The 18,852-nt window shown below is 35.4% G+C and overlaps 2 protein-coding genes across 3 annotated transcripts; both read left to right on the forward strand.

Moving 5' to 3' along the window:
- Nucleotides 1-2,442: 2,442 nt before the first annotated feature.
- On the forward strand, nucleotides 2,443-5,573 carry LOC149087109 (late histone H2B.L4-like). Its single transcript, XM_089231352.1, has 2 exons — nucleotides 2,443-2,609; nucleotides 5,210-5,573. Exons 1-2 carry the CDS (start codon nucleotides 2,509-2,511, stop codon nucleotides 5,484-5,486), a joined length of 378 nt encoding a protein of 125 aa, XP_089087478.1. The 5' UTR covers nucleotides 2,443-2,508; the 3' UTR covers nucleotides 5,487-5,573.
- Nucleotides 5,574-11,806: 6,233 nt separating this feature from the next.
- Nucleotides 11,807-16,764, forward strand: LOC149087110 (late histone H2B.L4-like). Of its 2 annotated transcripts, none has more exons than XM_089231838.1 (2): nucleotides 11,807-12,060; nucleotides 16,393-16,764. In XM_089231838.1, the coding sequence occupies exons 1-2, from the start codon at nucleotides 11,939-11,941 to the stop codon at nucleotides 16,688-16,690; spliced, it is 420 nt and encodes a 139-aa protein (XP_089087964.1). In that variant the 5' UTR covers nucleotides 11,807-11,938; the 3' UTR covers nucleotides 16,691-16,764. The 2 variants fall into 2 exon arrangements, with proteins under 2 accessions (XP_089087964.1, XP_089087963.1); XM_089231837.1 differs by lacking the exon at nucleotides 11,807-12,060 and adding an exon at nucleotides 12,895-13,149 and having other exon boundaries at nucleotides 16,393-16,758.
- Nucleotides 16,765-18,852: the final 2,088 nt, after the last annotated feature.

Consider the following 18,852-nt stretch of genomic DNA (forward strand, 5'->3'; position numbering starts at 1 on the left):
GTTTAATTCGTGTATTTACGTGAGAATTCATTGCTATGAGAAATTAAAGGAATTTGTTACAGGCCATCGGTTTATAGTTCTTTGCACTTCCTGAATTCTAATCACAAGTAAAAAAAGAATCAGAAACATTAAGGTCGGGAGAAGCAATCATGTCTAACCACACCCTGTCTGGTATGCAAATAGTTTGACGCTTTCGTTCACAACTCCTTTGTTTTTATGATACGCGTTCTTAATATAATATCGGAATTTCATGTGTATGGAAAAGTTCTGTATAAATAAGTTTTAAATTTGAAAATCTAATTGCACGAGCGAAGTCTTTGGTAAACATGAATGTACCACCAAGGATCAACACCACCACTTCGACCTCCCTTCCTGGGCGTGTCACACCACTGTCGTTTCTTGCTTGTGGTCAGAGACCTATAGTTTAGAAATGATACTAAATGACTGGAAAAAGACATTTATGCTCGTACTGGGTAGAGAAAAGCCCAGAATGTCAACAACTCTGCCTCAAGGTAGCTTGCTTCCATTCTCACAGGAAATTAAATTGAATTAAATGAAATAAAAATTTTATTCTGATAACAGTGTCAAAACATTAGCCAACATATCATTTCTAAGCTGAGCCTGCAAGGGGTTTACAAATGATCATGACTGACCTGTAAGACTACAATCTGTAATTGAAGAATCGTAAGAACAATGATGAAATCATTAGCGAAAACCATTAAAAGTTTTATGAGATGAAAATAATAGACTGCTAATAACTTTGTGTGATTTCAAATGCCTGTGGTTTCCTAATACTCGGTGAACTTTGAAAATCTAAAAACAAATGGGAAAGCTTCAATGTTGTTTGGCAGTTTTACTGGAGGAATATATATATATACATATCCTTTTTTGGTTTACGTCAAAACACCGCAACTAAAACATCGCTTATCGACAAAACTCTATAACTAAACATCGTTTTTAAGCACAATGCCTTAATATCGCTTCAAAAAACCTTCGATATCAACATCGATGCGCATCGATGTCATCACGTCGCCTTAACTAACAAACTGCCTTAACTAAACCATAACTCGTCAACGCATTACCTTAACTAAACATTGCTTCTCAGCACATCGCCACTAACACAAACATACATTGACACAACACATCGCCATTAACTAACACATCACTTGACACAACACATCGCCATTAACTAACACATCACTTGACACAACACATCGCCATTAACTAACACATCACTTGACACAACACATCGCCATTAACTAACACATCACTTGACACAACACATCGCCATTAACTAACACATCACTTGTCACAACACATCGCACATAAACTAACACATCACTTGTCACAACACATCGCCATTAACTAACACATCTCTTGTCACAAAACATCGCCATTAACTAACACATCACTTGTCACAACACATCGCCTTGACTAAAACATCACCTTAACTATGTAGAACATCGCTTATCTACACATCTTAATTTAATCATCGCTTGTCAACACATCGCCTTAATCAAATCATCGCTTATCTACACATCGTCTTAATTACCATATCACTTGTCAATGCATCGTTTCGACTAAAGCATCGGTTGTTAACACGTCGCTTTATTATCTAAAGCAATGCATGTCAACACATCGCTTTATTATCTAAAGCAATGCATGTCAACACATCGCTTTATTGTCTAAAACACCGGTTGTCAACATATCGTTTTAATATCGCTTGTCAACATAACCACTTAAATAAAAAGCATCGCTCTTCAACACATCACCTTGACTAAACTATCACATACCAACATATCGAATTGACTAAACATTGCTTATTAACACCTCGCCTTGACAAAACATCGCTTGTCAACACACCGCCTTGTCTAAAACATGTTTTGTCAGCATATCGCCTTAGTGAAACGTCGCTCGTCAACGTCATTTTAAAATCGCTCGTCAATAGATCACCTTCAGTAAACATTGCTTGTCAAGACATCGCTTTGCCTAACACATTGTCTCAACTAAACCATAATTTGTCAACACATCGCTTCGACAAAAACATAGCTCTTCTTCAACTCATTGCCTTGACTAAAACACCGCCGACGAAAACTTCGCAAAATGAAAATTTCTTAAGTAATAAAGATCGATTAAAAATAATATAAATAGATGAAAAATAATTCAAATAAATGAGAAAAGAAATCTAGCGATGTTTTGACCACGTTTCCATCCTGGTGAATAATAAAAATACGAGATTGAAGAGTAAATTTGCTTCGTAATATGTGTACTCTTTACAGTAGCGGAGAGCCCTGTATAATTGTTATTGTATTGTATTGTGTATTGTACTCTTTACAACCGTAAATCGTTCAAACCGATCTGATAATCGATTTTGAATCACTTTTGTCATCACAATCGTCAAAGACCCATTATAAATGCGATCGATCGAGCGGTTTTGGTCATTCGCCTGCCCTTGGAGTGAATAAAAGGACTGTGGCTCTTTAACCGTTATTACTCTTTGGAGACAAAATGCCTCGCGGTTCCGCTGCTAAGAAAGTTCAGTCGCCTGCAGTTTCAGTTGCACGTTCAGACAAAAGAGTCAGGCGCCCTCGAAAGAAAGAAAGCTATGCGTAAGTTCAATTTTAGTTATCGTCTTACCTTAATTAGCAGTAGGTGTAATAAATTTTGTAACATAAATCTGTTTAGTGCTATTAAACGCATTTACGGAAATTCATTAACTTTTGATTACGTATTATTCATTTTTTGTCTGCCATTCATGCAAGCAAGTGGTTTACGAAATTTTGTATTTGACCGGGATTACACTAGAAAGTTTCAGGAAAATTCCTTTTGTATAAAATTTGAAAATACAACCAATACGCGTATGTTAAGTGAACGTAACCAATAGGCTAATGGGTATTTTGTCTTTCGCAATGTCATACCAGCCTTAACCACTTGCCCTGAACAGAGCCGTGCAAGCTTTACCGCATGGTTTTATACCTTTTTGTATTATAAAATGTTCTAGACGTTTTGATTTCGTCCTGTTAAGTTTGAAGTTTTATTAATGATTTCTATTAAGTTCGGGAATTTTCCTATTTGAAGACTCTATATCATTTTCAACTTTGCCTTACAAGTTAACCAATCTGATGTCGACGGCGCAGTTAAAAACAGCTCAAAATTGTTTGATTTACGTATTAAAAATTTGTTTTGTAAGGAGCTTAATACGGATACCAATTTTTAATTGTTATAGTAGGAACCGCGCAAGCAGATTTGAAAGTTGCTGTTTTGCAGTATGTTGAGGCGTTTCACCCGCGGTTGTCGGAGCATGCACAACTAAGGAATGCAATTAGATTTTTAACTAGGCCATCGCTATCATGAATTTCAACTTTTTAGATGGTTTTGTATACTTAAGGGTGATCATCTATATTTTCCCAAAACTGATTTGTCATACAAATGTCTATTCTCCTACAGCCAATAAAATTTTTAAAAAACTATCTAATAAAACTTATGTAGTTAAGGTATCGAGATCTCTTTAAGGCCGGTATTACACTGTAAAAGTTTGATAAAATTCCTTTTATAAAACTTGCAAAATCAAACCAATAAAGTTATTGGTTACATTCTAGAAAATGCAACCGGTGACCTTGTTGGCTGCATCTTTAAAGTTTTATAAAAGGACTTTTACAAAACTTCTATAGTGTAATACCGGCCTAAAACTTTTTAATTTGGTTAATGACAGACCTCGATATCTTGTAATGCTGATTTCTCAATGAAACATTTGTCTAGCTTTACACCTGATGAAGTATATAGTTAGCTCTGAATTTCTGTATATACTATGTCGGAGCGAAGGTAACTCCTCAGCCTCGTGGCTGTAACAAGGGGAAAAACTACTCGCTCAATTACACGGACCAAATTAGTTCATCCAGCACCTCCCAGAGATGGGCCTCCGTACAGGTTGTCAAGTTCATCTGTAACATCAGACCACCTAGTAAGTTTACCACATTTTGAACCACAGAATCCTATTTAGTTTCTTTGGCGTAGAATCTTCTAGATTGGCGCAAATACCGCATGGTGATTAGGTGTGGGGCATAGAAATCGTCAATTTTGAGCCCGATCATTTTTTTTCCTCAACGATGATACTGGCACGAGCAGAGAAATTTTTTTCCCCCGAATATTCTGAAGAGACGGACTACTTGCTGACGCCACGAGCAGCGTGCGGAGGCACTCCCCTAGGATGCGCTGGCTCATCGGGCCCAAACATGCTTTATACAAAATTATTACAAATCGGCAGAAAGCGAGCCTAATACATAAGCGCCAGAGTGACGCAGTGGCAAAATGCTCTTCCACTATGAAAGTTTCCATTAAGGTCAATGGGGTTTGAATCCAGCCAAAAGAACAGAAGAAAGTTCTTCCCCTTCTAAGCCTGTGGCGACCGATTGATGAGCCTTCATCTCTAACCCATCTCTACTGGTTAAATTTCCGTATGGCGAGCGATATGACCAGAGTTGGTGTGGTAAATTAGCCTAATTTATGCAAGACATTTTGGGGAGTTGTGATTTTTCTAGCATGCGGGGAAAGGGTTGGACTTCAGTTGCTATGAACGAACTGTTTCAACTCGTATGAATTTGGTAAAATAGATTTTCGTGACGTTCCATCAAATTAGCGCATTGAAGTTTTTATAAATGATGTATAACTTCATCTTGGCTGCATAAGCTCATACGGTGATGCATTGATATCATGAAAAAGATCGAAAGCCATTAACTTATTTTTATTTTTACACAGCTTTTACCGAAAATTTGAGCCTTAAGCTGTCTAGAAGCTTTAGTTGATTAACGATGCTTCTCATTATTCCATTTTGTAACCAGAAATTTTCAAATGAGATGCCAATTAGTAAATTTTCCGCAGTCTTAGCCGAAAAATTACTACTGAGATGTTGGAACACGTTGAAAGTTTCAAAATGTCAATTATAAACATAATTTGCACGATTTTTGATTCTTGTAGCAGGAATCTGTCAACGTAACTTCGAAACATGAATGTTTACGGAAACGAGTCTTATCTGCAACCCTGAAGCGTTATACTTAATTGCATATTCGGCATTTCGCAAATTTAATCCGCTACATTTTAAAGGTACTCTATAACCTTTAGACATGAGCACTTGGTTATATTCCATAATCAAATCTAATTTATTTCATATTTAAACAAACTAGTAATTGATCTTTTGGTTTTTCATTTTCAGATCATACATCTATAAAGTACTCAGGCAAGTACATCCTGATACCGGTATATCCAGCAAAGCGATGTCTATAATGAATAGCTTTGTGAATGACATATTCGAGCGTCTGGCTGCCGAAGCAAGCAGACTAGCGAACTACAGCAGTCGTCGTACCATAAGCAGTCGCGAGATTCAGACAGCAGTAAGGCTAACATTACCTGGTGAAATAGCGAAGCACGCTGTGTCCGAGGGCACCAAAGCAGTATCCAAGTACACTCAATCGATCACAAGATCTGACTAACTAAACATATTTATTCTTTTTTATAAAAAAATGACAAGTTTCTGATTGTTATTTACTGTATTAGAAATAAACTATTTACGTAATTGATTTGGCTTTCATACCTATGGTCTAAAATACGTTTTCGAAATTGGAGCATTTTAAGAATAGTTTCGCGACAAATATTTGGGTGATTTTATCAAGAATTTTAAGTGATCTAAATACGAGAAGCTAACTTTAATCGGAGAATGAAATGTGCTGTTTAATCTGGTTTCCGGATATTTCTAAATGGTATTGATCACCATCCGAATTTACTGTTGAAAACGTTCCTCTGCTACCAGATCCTAATTTTTCATTGAAATGTGCTTGCATCGCAAACTCAAGTTCGTTAGCATTTCTTAGCGCATTGCAAGGGGTAAAATGCGAGACGGGAATTTTTACCTTTTTCTCTTCAGCTGCAGAAACTTGTGAGTGAAATCCTATCTTAAACTGAGGAAAAGGAATGGTGGTCGAATTTTAGGTCTTTTTGTAAAGTAGTTAAATATATATGCGGTTTATAATTGAAGATAACGGACAAATTTTTATATAGATTTAATTTGATTTCGTAGTTTGCATATACTAAAAATGTATAGTGTATGCGTATAACGTCTCGTGATACGTCTGATAAGGTGAAAACGGGATTGCAATCTGAAAATCTTCTGCTTTTTGAAATATCTCGCAATATTTACTCTTCGTGAAACACCATTTTAGTTAAACCCCCACAAATAAAAGTATCGAATTTAAGTTCGATTCGTGAATTACATGCTTACAGATGGCGTTCATAAGCTGCTTTATAAGATTCATTACAATCGTTCAGGGACTCGTCAGAAATGGCTGAATTTCCAAAACAAACTTGTATCGTCTATTTGACTCAACCAAGATATTGGGAGTTGTATTCAATGTTGGAATTTTAATGTACCCTTGAACCTATGGCCGCGATTACACTATAAAAGTTTGATAAATTATTTTTTGTACAATTTTATAATATAAAAACCAATAGATCTATTGGTTTCTCTCGTGTGAGTATATATTTTCACACTCGAATGAAAGTTGCACCATTTTTTCAAGTTTAAAATTTCTTTTACAGTAATTCATTGACGTTCTCGTCCATTCACTTAGGTGAGGAAAGTTACTTGCATTGGCTTAGCTAGAATTTATCCATTAGTCCAATTTTTAAGATGTCTGGTGTGTGAAATTTCTATATTGAAAATTAAACCTCATGAAATGTTTCGTCGCCTTTAGCGTAATTTTAAACTAGGTTTTTAACAATTCAAGTATTATACAGACCTACCCACACATCTATTCTAAACTCCAAATTAAATTTTTAACACTAAAAATGTTTTGTTTTCCCACTAGAAATACATATCGCCGTTGGAGGAATTTAAACTTTAATCCCAAAAATCCGGGAAAAAGTTCATGGTGAATTGGGCGCAAGTGTTTATATCCTCACACATGTTTTCCCTGTAGAACTTGGTGTATTCTGAAAAGTGAATTAATTATAAAGAATCCGATAACTAACGCTTAGTTTTCGCTCTTAGCATTAAATATACGGGATCTTTAATTGGAATCGTGAAAGTTTCTAATCATGAGCTCGTTATTTTTACCAAGTTATATTCTACAAACGATTCTAAAATAAATAAGCCTAATATTTGTATAACTGGGGAAAATATAAAGATTTGATTCTCAATGTTTTGAGAGCGTACACAAATGTGACGATACTTGAAGGAAAATTTAAAGGTGAATATACACAACTATTATAGCTTTTTTATGGTAAACTGCACAATTTTTCATTCAAATACTTGCGATTATTCCATATTAAGTTTTGATAATTGTAAGTATATATTGCTAAGATTTTGCACTGTGAACACTTTCCAAAATTTATGCTGTATCACAGTGCATGTATTTATCAGGAATAAGAAATTAAAATTTTGAACTAAACCGATTGATGCCCATACATTTCTTGTGACATTCTTTTTTGATGTGATCCATCAGTTCCGAGAGACTCCGTGTATCCACAGGTTTGCAAAATGAATTTCTCGATGTTGGAGGTAACGAGGACTATGTCTAATTATGTTTCCGCATGTTATTGAAATAAAATTCTGTGCAGATGTGAATTATTTTATATTTTTAATGAAATATTTCATTTTGAAGGTCTGATAATTCTTTTGAGGAAATAGATGCAATTTTTCTATTGCAACTGATATTGCAATATTAATGATTTCTATTAGTGGAAGCAATTATGCAGTGCGTTTCGTAAACAGTGTAAAAATTCTTAAAAGTTGAATATATACGATGTGCGGAAAAGTTATTCTCGCGTAAGGGTTTTTTATATACAGAAAGCTTAATTTTCTATCTATATAAAACGCTGTACGAAAGCAAAGCTAGAAATATGCAAATCGGAGTCCTGTGAAATGCAGGGTATACAATTAAAACAGCTTACTTATGAATTTTAATATGAATGGCGCTCACAAAAAACGGTAAGCTGTCATTAACGGCAGCAAGTTTTGACGAATAAGTGAATGTTGTTTGCGGCTTGAATCGCATGGTAGGAACATTATCGGCTTTGGTATTATAGTTTGCTAGCTATTCTAAAGACAGTATGGTTCGCAACGGAAATAGATAATGATTATTTTTGTCAATTTTAAGATATTCTTGTAGTCCTCGTCCTGTAGTTCAGGGCAATGGTGCACAAACTTTTTGAAGCGCGACCCCATACATATGTTGACCATATGTCCCGGTTTTTTGTGAATGAATGCTCTGGAAATATATTGGCGGAAAGCTTTTTATTTTAATTAGGCGCTATTGATTTCGAAAAATATTCAATTTGCTATTTTATGTACATAGGGGCCGTTCAAGTATTAAGTCCAACTTTTTAGCCATTTTTGACCCCCCCCCCCTCCTCGTCAGCACGGCCTCCTAACGCATATTGGTGGGATCAGAAACTTACGTGGTAGGAAGCTCGTGCGCCTCCCCAAGACGAAAAAATATATTTCTTTTTAATGTAAAAAAAAAAAATTTTTAAATAATTAAAGGTATTTTCTTTCGCAAATTTTGACAGATCGATTAAATTAACATGCCCTTCAAATAGCATTTGAAATTATAAGAACTCGTATCTCTAAGAAATGCATTGCCCCTTACCCTTTAAGTCATATATGGTGAACCCTTGGCCCACGGAGCAAATGTGGCCCTGAAAGTTATCTGTTGCGGCTTGTCCCAGAAACCCAATTTTGTAAAAATGAACTAAGTGACACATTTTTTTTACAGATCGCTTAAATGACCCGTGGCATAATTCCAGAGCATTTAAGTAACCCGCGACACAGTTCCAGAATACTTAAACCATCCGTGACAGATTTATAGTTTCCTTGAGTGACGTGGCACTATTTTAGAGCACTTAAGTGGCCCCTCAATGCGGTTCTACATCACTCAAGTTACCCGCGGAACATTCCTAGATTATTACTTAAGTGATCCGTGGCATAACTGCACATTTCCAGAGCCCTTAAGTGGCCCGGACACATTTCCACGGCACTCAAAGGATCCGTGAAACATTTAGAGATCGATGAAGTGGCTCTGTAAGGGATTTATCACATTAGGGAGAATGTCAGTTCAGATGCCCACAACAAAGCGAAGGATTTTCTCGTTTTTGGCGCACCGAGTAAGATGGCATTAGGAATATTTCATATTTTCATAAAAGGTGGTTGATGACGTATAAGCATCATCCAAACTCCCCTCCCCCTTGTCATCAAAAAAGTCAGCAAATCGGAAACACCCGATCGATGCTGACGTAATACTTGAATGATGTCATTAATTAATTGTAGCGAGGTGTATGGGGTCATTGATTTTCATATACAAGGTGATTAAGAAAGGATCTGATTTCAAAATAATTCTACACTTGAAATCGACCATGAACAAAAATTGTTCATAAAACGTACACATTCCCCGCCCTCGGCATATTCATATATTACTTATTCTATTCTGCGTTTTTTATTTTTAAGAAATATACAATTTTGAAATCGAGTGATTCTCTAAAGTTCACGCTGTAAAAGTACAAACATTATATCATCCGTCGCATGGCAGAAACACGAATGTGTAAATTTTCCCCTTTTCCTTTTTTTTTGTCAGCTTTTTAGACACCTTGTTTTGCTTTCTAAGTTGTGCCTGAAAAGAACAAAATGTGATCCCTATTGAAGCACGTTACAAAACATAGGAAAATAACTTACATAGTACATGGGCAGAGTAGACGTTCAAACGTCATTTACCACGTTGTTTTATTTATTTTGTTTGTAATGACAGTGATTCTGGCAATGATGGAGCTGATATATTGATTATTGTAAAATTACATTGTGTAATGCATGGTAATTAGCTCAGCTGAATGAAAACATTTTTTAGTTTTGACATTTTTAAATAAAAATGAATTTTTTTATTTTTTTTTTAAATAAAGTTTTTATTTTGGAGAATCTCTCGCTGCCCCCCCCCCCCTCCGGTACATTGACGCGACCCACGGTTCACGCACCACTGATTTAAGGCAATAGTATTGTATTTCAGCTAAAATAATTTTAAATTAAAATTTGGTATTGTAAAATTGTATACAGCATATGATACTTTTCGATAAATTAGCAAAATCATGAGATTGAAAATATTGTTTTGTCTGCATTCTGTAAAATCACTCAAATGGGCATACGATAGTATGATTCTGAAGTATAGATGTTTATATATATATATATATAGCGCGCACACAGGTGTTTGAGATTTAAAAAAAATATATTTTCATAGACAAAATAAGGATTTCATTGTGTTGTCGGCATTGGTGACTAAAGCACTATTGTAGAATTTTTTACTTCAGCCACATGAATCACTGGCTGAAGCTTTACGAACGTTTTCAATACGGAAGAGATTGAAGAAAGGTCCGGGGTTCCCTGGCACTTTATCGGCAAAAATTTTTGCAACAAAACAAAAATCCCTCTACGTGAGAATAATCCAGAACTTTTTCTGGAACCGACTGCATTCAAATTAGGGCTTGGAATCGATTAAAGTTTTTAACAGTATTTATAGTTGAATCGATATGTATTTCCGCATGGCGGCAAATTTGGTTAAGATATCCCGACTCAAATATTTTCAAATATGGCCACGTATTCGAAGTTTTGTGCATACGGATATAATTCAAACCATCTACTCGGTTTCATCAAATAAATCTAGCTGAAGTATGATCTTTTAATAAAAAGTATAATCGAATTGTGATTGGATCGCTTAACTCAAAATTTTTAACTGCGATTAACAATTGATCGATTAACCTGCCGATTTATCGATTAATGCAGGGAATCCTCACCCTATCGGAAACGGCGGGCCAAACTGAAACTACCTAGGGGTGAATATGGCCCCGAGTTAAACAGGGACAAAAATAATTGAAGACTTGTTTATTTTGAAATTATGTCTTATATTATCAATTTTTATTGTTTCTGAAATCATTTTTTTTACTAATGCTGGAAAGGTTTATGATTGTTATTACTGATTAGATTAATTAATTCTGATTAATTTTAACCTGAAATCACTTTAAATGATTCTTTAATTAGTTATTTCGGTAATTCTGAAATTATTTTAATTTCTCAATATATCTTTAAATCATTTCTTTCAATAATTATGCAGTTACTATTTCATTGATTGCGAAATATTGAAAATAACAATTAAAGAAATTAAGTTATTTTTTTTCACAAATTCTGAAATTAGTTGTTTAAAAAAATTCTGGAATATTATTTCTTTCATTATGAGTTTTTATCAATTTCTTCCGAAATTTTTTCTTTCATTAATTCGTTTTTCAATATTTTCACCCAATTTCTAAAAACAATTGGCCGGTCACGACAGAAAGCCCTGAATTAATGGAGTCAGTCCCCACCCATGATTCAAATATACCAATTTTTGTATATATGATTATTTCATGAATTTTTTTAACTATTGAAGAATTCATGGGGCACCTTATATATATTTCAATGTGCTCATGAATCAAAAGTGGTATTTTTGGGAGATTAATTGTGCGCATGTAATGTCGAAAATTCGTCCCAGACGTTATATCATGAAAAACCCCGTTATTAATCAAGAATGTTTCTAATATCTAATGGCCTTTATTACGTATGAGATTTCGAAACGCTTTATCTGTGTGTATTGTGTGTGTAGAAAAAGATTGACTTATTTTTGTGTGTTGTGAGCATTATTATTTAATTTTTTTCCGGCATGCCTTTACACATACACACATTATTGAAACGCATTCCGTCATCCAATCAATGTATACTACGCGCGTGTGTGTGTGTAATCTCGAATCAATTTCATTTCCATCGATACTGAATCGACATCGTTCGAGAGCATTCAAGACCGTGAAGATTGGGATGATGTCGTGTTTATCGATCTGATCGGTGTGGAGATTGTTTGGTGCTGGTTCAAATGCTGCAATGCCTCCAAAAAAGTCCCCAGCGATAAAACAAGAACCAATTAGTGCGAGGAAACCTCGAGTATTGGCGACATCTCGTCCATCAAAGAAACGTAGACGGCCCAGGAAAAGAGAAAGCTATGCGTGAGTGTATAATACGCATGATGTGTATTTTTTTCGAAATCTCTTTCTCTCTGAAATTGTATTAAAATTATGTTGTACCCAAAACATATTGTTTTTCCCTGCTCTATGAATGTCGATTCTTCAACTGTGAGAATATATTTATCCTACATCACACGTGCTCAATCCATGCCCCTTGGAGTCACCTGATGCGGCCCGCGACCTCAAACCTAATTTTGTAAGAATGAACCAAAGGACACTCCAGATCACTTAAATAACCAGCGGTGTCATTTCTCATCCACGACATACTCTTAGATCACTTAAGTGACCCACGTCATGTTTACAGATCATTCTAATGACCTGTGGCACAGTTCCAGATCACTTAATTGTCCCGCGGTTCATTCACATATTTCTTGAGAGACCAGCGTCACATTTACAGATCACTGGAAAAGCCCCCCGCGACACATTCCAAAATCAATTGAATGGCCTGCGCCACAGCTTCAGGTCACTTGAGTGTCCCGCGCTACCATTCTAAGATCGCTTGAATAACCTGTGTCATATTTACAGATAACTTGAGTGTCCCAAAGCAGTTCCTGATCACTCAAGTGTCCCGTGGCTCATTCATTCACAGATCACTTGAGCGACCGGCGGCACATTTACAGGCAACTCAAGTGACCCCACAGCATATTAGCGGATTACTTAAATGTCCCGCAGCTCATTCACGTAATACTTGAGCTATCCAAAAGTACATTTACATATCACTCAATTGGCCCGCGGCCATTTACAGATTGCCCGAGCGGCCCGCGGCATATTTAAGGATCACTTAAGTAGCCTACGGTGCAATTCTATGTCACTTAATTGAGTGGCCCGCACTCACCGAAACGTTGAGCATCCTTGTGCTACAAAGACTTAGAATTTTCGAAGCATACAACAGCAGTGGTGAGAAACGAATTTTTAACAATTTCCCGGTTAATTCGATTTCATGGTCCTGAAAATTTTAACAAGATCTGCTGAAAGTAACACACATCCCGAGTTTCATAAACTATATAAAGCACGTGGTTATGTTGTAAATGTGATAGATCCGGTTATTATTAGTAATCAACAACTATTTCGGTAAGTTTGAGAAATTCCCCTAAATTTATTACTTTTTTAACCGGTGATTATGCATGGTATCAAAGCGTAGTTGGTAAGTATTAAATTCATCACATTTGCCGGTTATTGCGGATAATGACCATTTCGTACGGGTAAATATGATAAATCGTTCCCATTGCTGTGATAAGTTTTATTATTTAGACGACCGTACTACTGACCCAGGATCTGAACCGCATATAATGAGCTCTGATTTAACGAATGTTTCCGAACATCCCCGAAATAACTCCTCTAATTGATGAATTCTGAAATAGGACCTTGATATAACGAGCTCTCATATTTAATATATTTTCCGATATAACGAATTCTCATTTACAAATTCTTGGACTTAGGAAAAGTTATAAAAGTTTTCCCCATTTCGATATTGTTTTATGTTTGTCCTTGAATCTTAGAAACTATATTCTTTGAAACTCGGATATTTTAGGTTTCGCGAACCTCAAAGGAATTGCTGTTAACAAAATTTCCATTATTAGTATCAATTCTTATCAGAAAGCTTTCCCCAGGCCCATTTAAATGCAAATAGGAGTAAATGCCTGAGAAATAGGCATCTGACAAAAGTTGGTATTACCAGGCACAAAAGAGACAGACTTTTCATCTCTGTTGTGCATAGTTTTCATATGGAAATCCGCATACCATCAAATTCACATCGATATTGTATGAACAGATTCCAATTAAAACACAATTGTAATTGTTCTTTAGCTTTAGCTAACGTTATTTTACGTATCTAGTTGACTGAAATCGCCTCGAAGATCACAATAAGTTCTTTTTAGCACGATAGTATCAAGTGCGTTAGGTTAATAATTAGAGCTGGGAAATTTGTAACTAGTCAATCAGAAAATTTTAATATTTTTCGTAACTATAAAATATTTATTAATGCTCTAAAAATGTAATTTATTCATTTCACGCACCTATTCGTTAGATGTAAACTAGTATAGGAATAGACCATAGTTTCCAAAATTCCATCAAATCCAAGTTGTTCCATCGCCCCTTTCTTTAGAATTTTTTTTTCTCTTTCCGCCCCCCTACACAAGTGAACCCATAGGATACTCGTTGCTTCTATCGCCTACCAAGGGGCGATATTGCCCACTTTGGGAAACACTGGAATAGACTAAGAAATTAAGGCTGCCACTTGATGCAATTTAATACTCGTATGCTGAACATGGAATTTCTTCATTTGGATCTCGTGGTTTTTTTTTTTTTTTAATCAATTATTTTAGGTCAGTCAGTGATTTCGCAACTACTTTTCATCATACTGTTACTTGTTCTCCTTCAAAGTCTTCTCGGTGCTTGTTAGGAGAGGGTTGGACAATTCGTAGAATACGAACAACTATTTCAATTTTTCAGTATATTTCAGGCCGAAAAAATACCATATTTTCATACAAAAACGCCAACTGGAACGAAAATTGCCGTAGTTAAGGGAGGCTACTCTGACTCCATTCAGCGCTTCACGCTACTAATTCGTGTTATAAGGAATTAAAAAGTGTGTCTGATGTATTGGATAGTGCACTTGCCCGGTATGCAAGGGGATCCGGGTTCGACTCCCAGAGGAAACAAATCACTTTTCTTTCCAAATATCAGTTCCGGCATAACATCCAGAAAATTCAATTTTTCACGAACTACTGTTCATAATACAGACAAAGTTTGATCTTGCCTTTTAAAACTCCCCTCAAACTCAATTTGAAACTGAAATTTCAAACGATCACGAAATGATCACAATTTTTCATTGGATGGACTTGTATTTCCCAATGCCGACAAATTTGATCAAAATTTTGATTCAAATATTTCTAAATATCACCACTCATCAAAAATGTTATATAATATTGGTAGAATAACGTAGGGTATTGAAATCGGTTTCGTAAAATAAATAAAGTCAAATTACAAACTTTTTACTCAAATTTTAATCGAACTTTAATCGGATTGATTGAGTCGATTAATTTTCAACTAAAATTTTTTAACTGCGTTTAACAATTGATCGATGAACCGACCCGATAATTGGACCAGCCCTACTAATAATACAGTTACTATAAACTAATATGGAAACAGACGGAATAAATTATTTAGCTATTTTATTCATTTTTTTTTTCGGATCCTTAATACCTCTATTTTCACTTATTTTTTTTACATCAATTATAAATGTATTTTTTTAGTGCCTACCTAAAGCATTTGTAAAAATAGGCAAGAAAAAAGACATTATAATTTTTAGTGCCTAAACTTCCGGTCTCTAATGATGGCAATAAAGGGAAAAATTGTTCGTGAATTAAAATATGCAACAGTTGTTTCCACTACTTCTGTGCAGCGTGCATTTAAACACTTCTACACTTCTCTACATTCTGCGGAAGTGTTACCATATATTGAACGATGTTGAAAAAAAACTTCGAATGTTCTTTTTTTTTCATATCACAGATTATATTATGTATAATAGTTTCGAAAATATAAATTTTTAAAATCGTGTCGTTCAATTGTGAAAACCCTGTATAATGAGTGATTATAAACTTTGAATTTGTGAATCTGAGTAGAATACGTAATACAAATACATAAAAACCTATATTGATAAATTATACCAAAAATTATACGTTTTCTGCAAATAAATGGTTAAAAAAGGAAAATTACCTTATTCCTAATCGGTTTCCGCATCCTGTAACGTAAATAGTGTAGAAGAATTTCTCCCGTGGACTGCAGAGTGGATTTTTGAATTCTAGAACTACGGTGGAACCTCCCGTTAACGGAGTTTTTTGAACACCCCTGGAATAGGGCTTTCCACTGGAAACGACAATATGCGGCAACAGCCAATATTGAATCCAACGACATAAAACGTCTGACATTGTCCATTGAAAGCGACTTTTAACACGTGGCAGTTGTAATGCAGATCAGGAAAATCTTAAAAACCACTTAAATGGTTAAGGAGATTATGGACATAGGCAGTTCTCGTGACTTGAGAAAAGTTGAAGACCCCGGATCTAGATAGAAAAGGTATCCATCTCAAATTCAAATAAACTAGAGCTCGATACTCATTGCTCTTACACCAATTAAAAGACCTTTTGCATATAGTAAGACAATTCAATTGCTCAAAAATGGCGATACGTCTTTTGGCAGCAATCCTTTTTTTTTTATACCTGAATTTCTTTTTCTTCATTTGAGAAAATTCACCCAAGAAAAAACTTTCAGAATATCAAAACTCATGATTAGTTTTTAACTTATTTTTCCTAGATCATACATCTATAAAGTACTGAAGCAAGTGCACGCTGATACCGGTATATCCAGCAAGGCGATGTCCATAATGAACAGCTTTGTAAATGACATATTCGAGCGCCTGGCTGCCGAAGCTAGCAGACTGGCGAACTACACCAGTCGCAGAACCATCAGCACCCGTGAGATCCAGACAGCGGTTAGGCTCATACTGCCCGGTGATCTTGCGAAGCACGCGGTGTCCGAGGGAACCAAAGCAGTATCCAAGTATTATACGCAGGTTATCGCAGATCGGGTTCAAGGAAAAGATTTCGTTTGATTTCAAGATTAATTAAATGAATCTGTTAATATATTATGTTTTGTTTTTGTTGTAGTAAAGTTTGTTTGAGCCCAGCTTTGACTAATATTTTTTTTATACCCTTTTATAAAAATTTCCGTAGTTTGGTTTGGTTGCATATCCAATCTACTGTATTTAGATTAGAGCCGGGAATCGATTAAAACTTTTAACTGGTTAATCAAAAAAATTAATCGAATATTTTCAAACGCTATTCATTCATAGCAAACGTAGTGTTAGTAACTGTAATATCTCATGCTATAAAAATATTCTATTCATTCCACACGTCTACCCACTCAATGAATGTAAGCAAATACAGATATAGATTAAGAAGTAAAAGCCGCGCCCGCTTGAATCTATTTAATATTGTCACCCATTGCCAGAAACATGAATGTGCAAATTTATAGAACTTGGAAAACTTCTTTTGAATGTTTACTCTATCCATGTTACTCTATGGAAATTTGCAAAATGTGTTTCAATACACATTTGCGCGTTTCTGGCAAAACTTAGCAAAATAAGTGATCCAACCAGCTGATAAACCGAAAAATGAAAATTCGCATATTCATGTCTTTAGCATAAGGAGGACGATACGCTGTCATACCTTGGAATTTCTCAACTTTGATCTTTTTTATATATAAATCGGCAATTTCAGAAATCATCACTAGTTTTCGTTGAATAGACTTGTGCTTCCCCGTGTCGAAAAATTAGATCAAAATACTGATTCAAACATTTTTAAATACGGTCACTTATCTGAAATGTTATGTATAGAAACATAATTTAAGACAGCTTTCCGATGTTGATCGCACTGTGCCCTGAATGAATTCATTTTGTCGAAAAAATCAGATTCATTAGTAGAGAAATAATATTTCATAATTTCTCTTAAAGATATTTTTTTGTCCGCGATCTTAAATATGTGTGCGTGTGTGAACCTAGAACTCAAGACCTAGATTTTCTCCGCTTAGCAACTGGAGAATTATTGTTTCGCTCAGTCGAAAGCATGATATGTATTAAAATAATGACTCCCTACAACAAAGCAGAGATTTTGGTGGGTCCCTCGGGACCCCTCTATAGTATGAAGAACCAAAAAATGGTAAAAATGGTCTTGGCAACCGAACTGGAGTCCTATTCAAGGGTAAAATCGTGTCGTGAATATGAAGATTCTATTTGTTGTATCAGCGAATGCAATGAAGTAAAAGTGCAAAGATCTATAAAAACGCGAATTGAATAACGCACGACAACGACCTTCTTCAAAAGTGTACCTTTACACGAAACAACGTAAAGAACTTCTGTTCCCCGTAAAAATTAATGTCAGCAAAAAAGAGATGACTGTCAATTTCATGTTTGTAATCATATTAGTTGAATATCTCTCTATAACTGTCAAAATGACCGCTACCACGTCGTTCTAAGTAAAAATTTTTGTCACTAAACCTAGAACCTCTTTATATTTTAGGAATTCAAGAGCGTTAACAAGATAAGAAAAGTTGTGAAATTTCAGAAACCCGAGAAAAACGGTTTGGGTGTAATCCCATGTCAGTAGCTTTACTCTCAAAATTAACGCTCTTTCCAGTGTTAAATGCTCACATTTTTAAACTTTTACCGGTCCTGCCTAAAAAATAGAGATATTTTCAGAAATTTATTTATATTCAAAAGAAGAGCATATAGAGAGAGGAAAGTTTTTTTATTGAAAACCAGAATCAACAACTTATATCGTCACGAAAAAAAAAGTTATTGATTGGACAGCGCATTTGACTTATTCATAGAGCTAAAAACCACATTTTTAAGCTACATAAGCCGTAGGTATTATTACGGAACATAAATTCCATAGTCCTCGGGGTGTGATCGATAATAAATTTATTCTAATGCAAGAAGGAAGAAATCGATTATTATATTTTCCTGAAACTCGTCGAACGTACACATTTTTTCGCCCCTCTCCGTATTCAAGAGAGTATCTCCTAAACGTTACCCAAAGCTTAAAGCCTTGATAAAACGGTTTACAGAAATATCGCCTCCGACACTTCGCCCTTGGAAGGTTTCGTCCCAGATACATTTCGCCTCCCGGACATTTCGCCTCCCGGACATTTTGCCTGCCCTGACCGTGTGAGTGACCAATTGAAGGGATGAGTGCCCGTATGAGTGAACACGTGATA

Source organism: Pholcus phalangioides, unplaced genomic scaffold (genome assembly GCF_987345545.1).
Source record: "Pholcus phalangioides strain wild (caught in Gottingen) unplaced genomic scaffold, Ppha-v1.0 ptg000004l_1, whole genome shotgun sequence".
Taxonomy (NCBI): Eukaryota; Metazoa; Arthropoda; class Arachnida; order Araneae; family Pholcidae; genus Pholcus; species Pholcus phalangioides.

Bases quoted from the DNA above. Each gene is read 5' to 3' on its own strand.
- LOC149087110 (XM_089231837.1), top strand. From the start codon at position 13,019: ATGGTCCTGAAAATTTTAACAAGATCTGCTGAAAGTAACACACATCCC. The intron at 13,150-16,392 runs GTAAGTTTGAGA...TATTTTTCCTAG, and splicing joins AGTAATCAACAACTATTTCG to ATCATACATCTATAAAGTAC.
- LOC149087109 (XM_089231352.1), top strand. From the start codon at position 2,509: ATGCCTCGCGGTTCCGCTGCTAAGAAAGTTCAGTCGCCTGCAGTTTCA. The intron at 2,610-5,209 runs GTAAGTTCAATT...TTTCATTTTCAG, and splicing joins CGAAAGAAAGAAAGCTATGC to ATCATACATCTATAAAGTAC.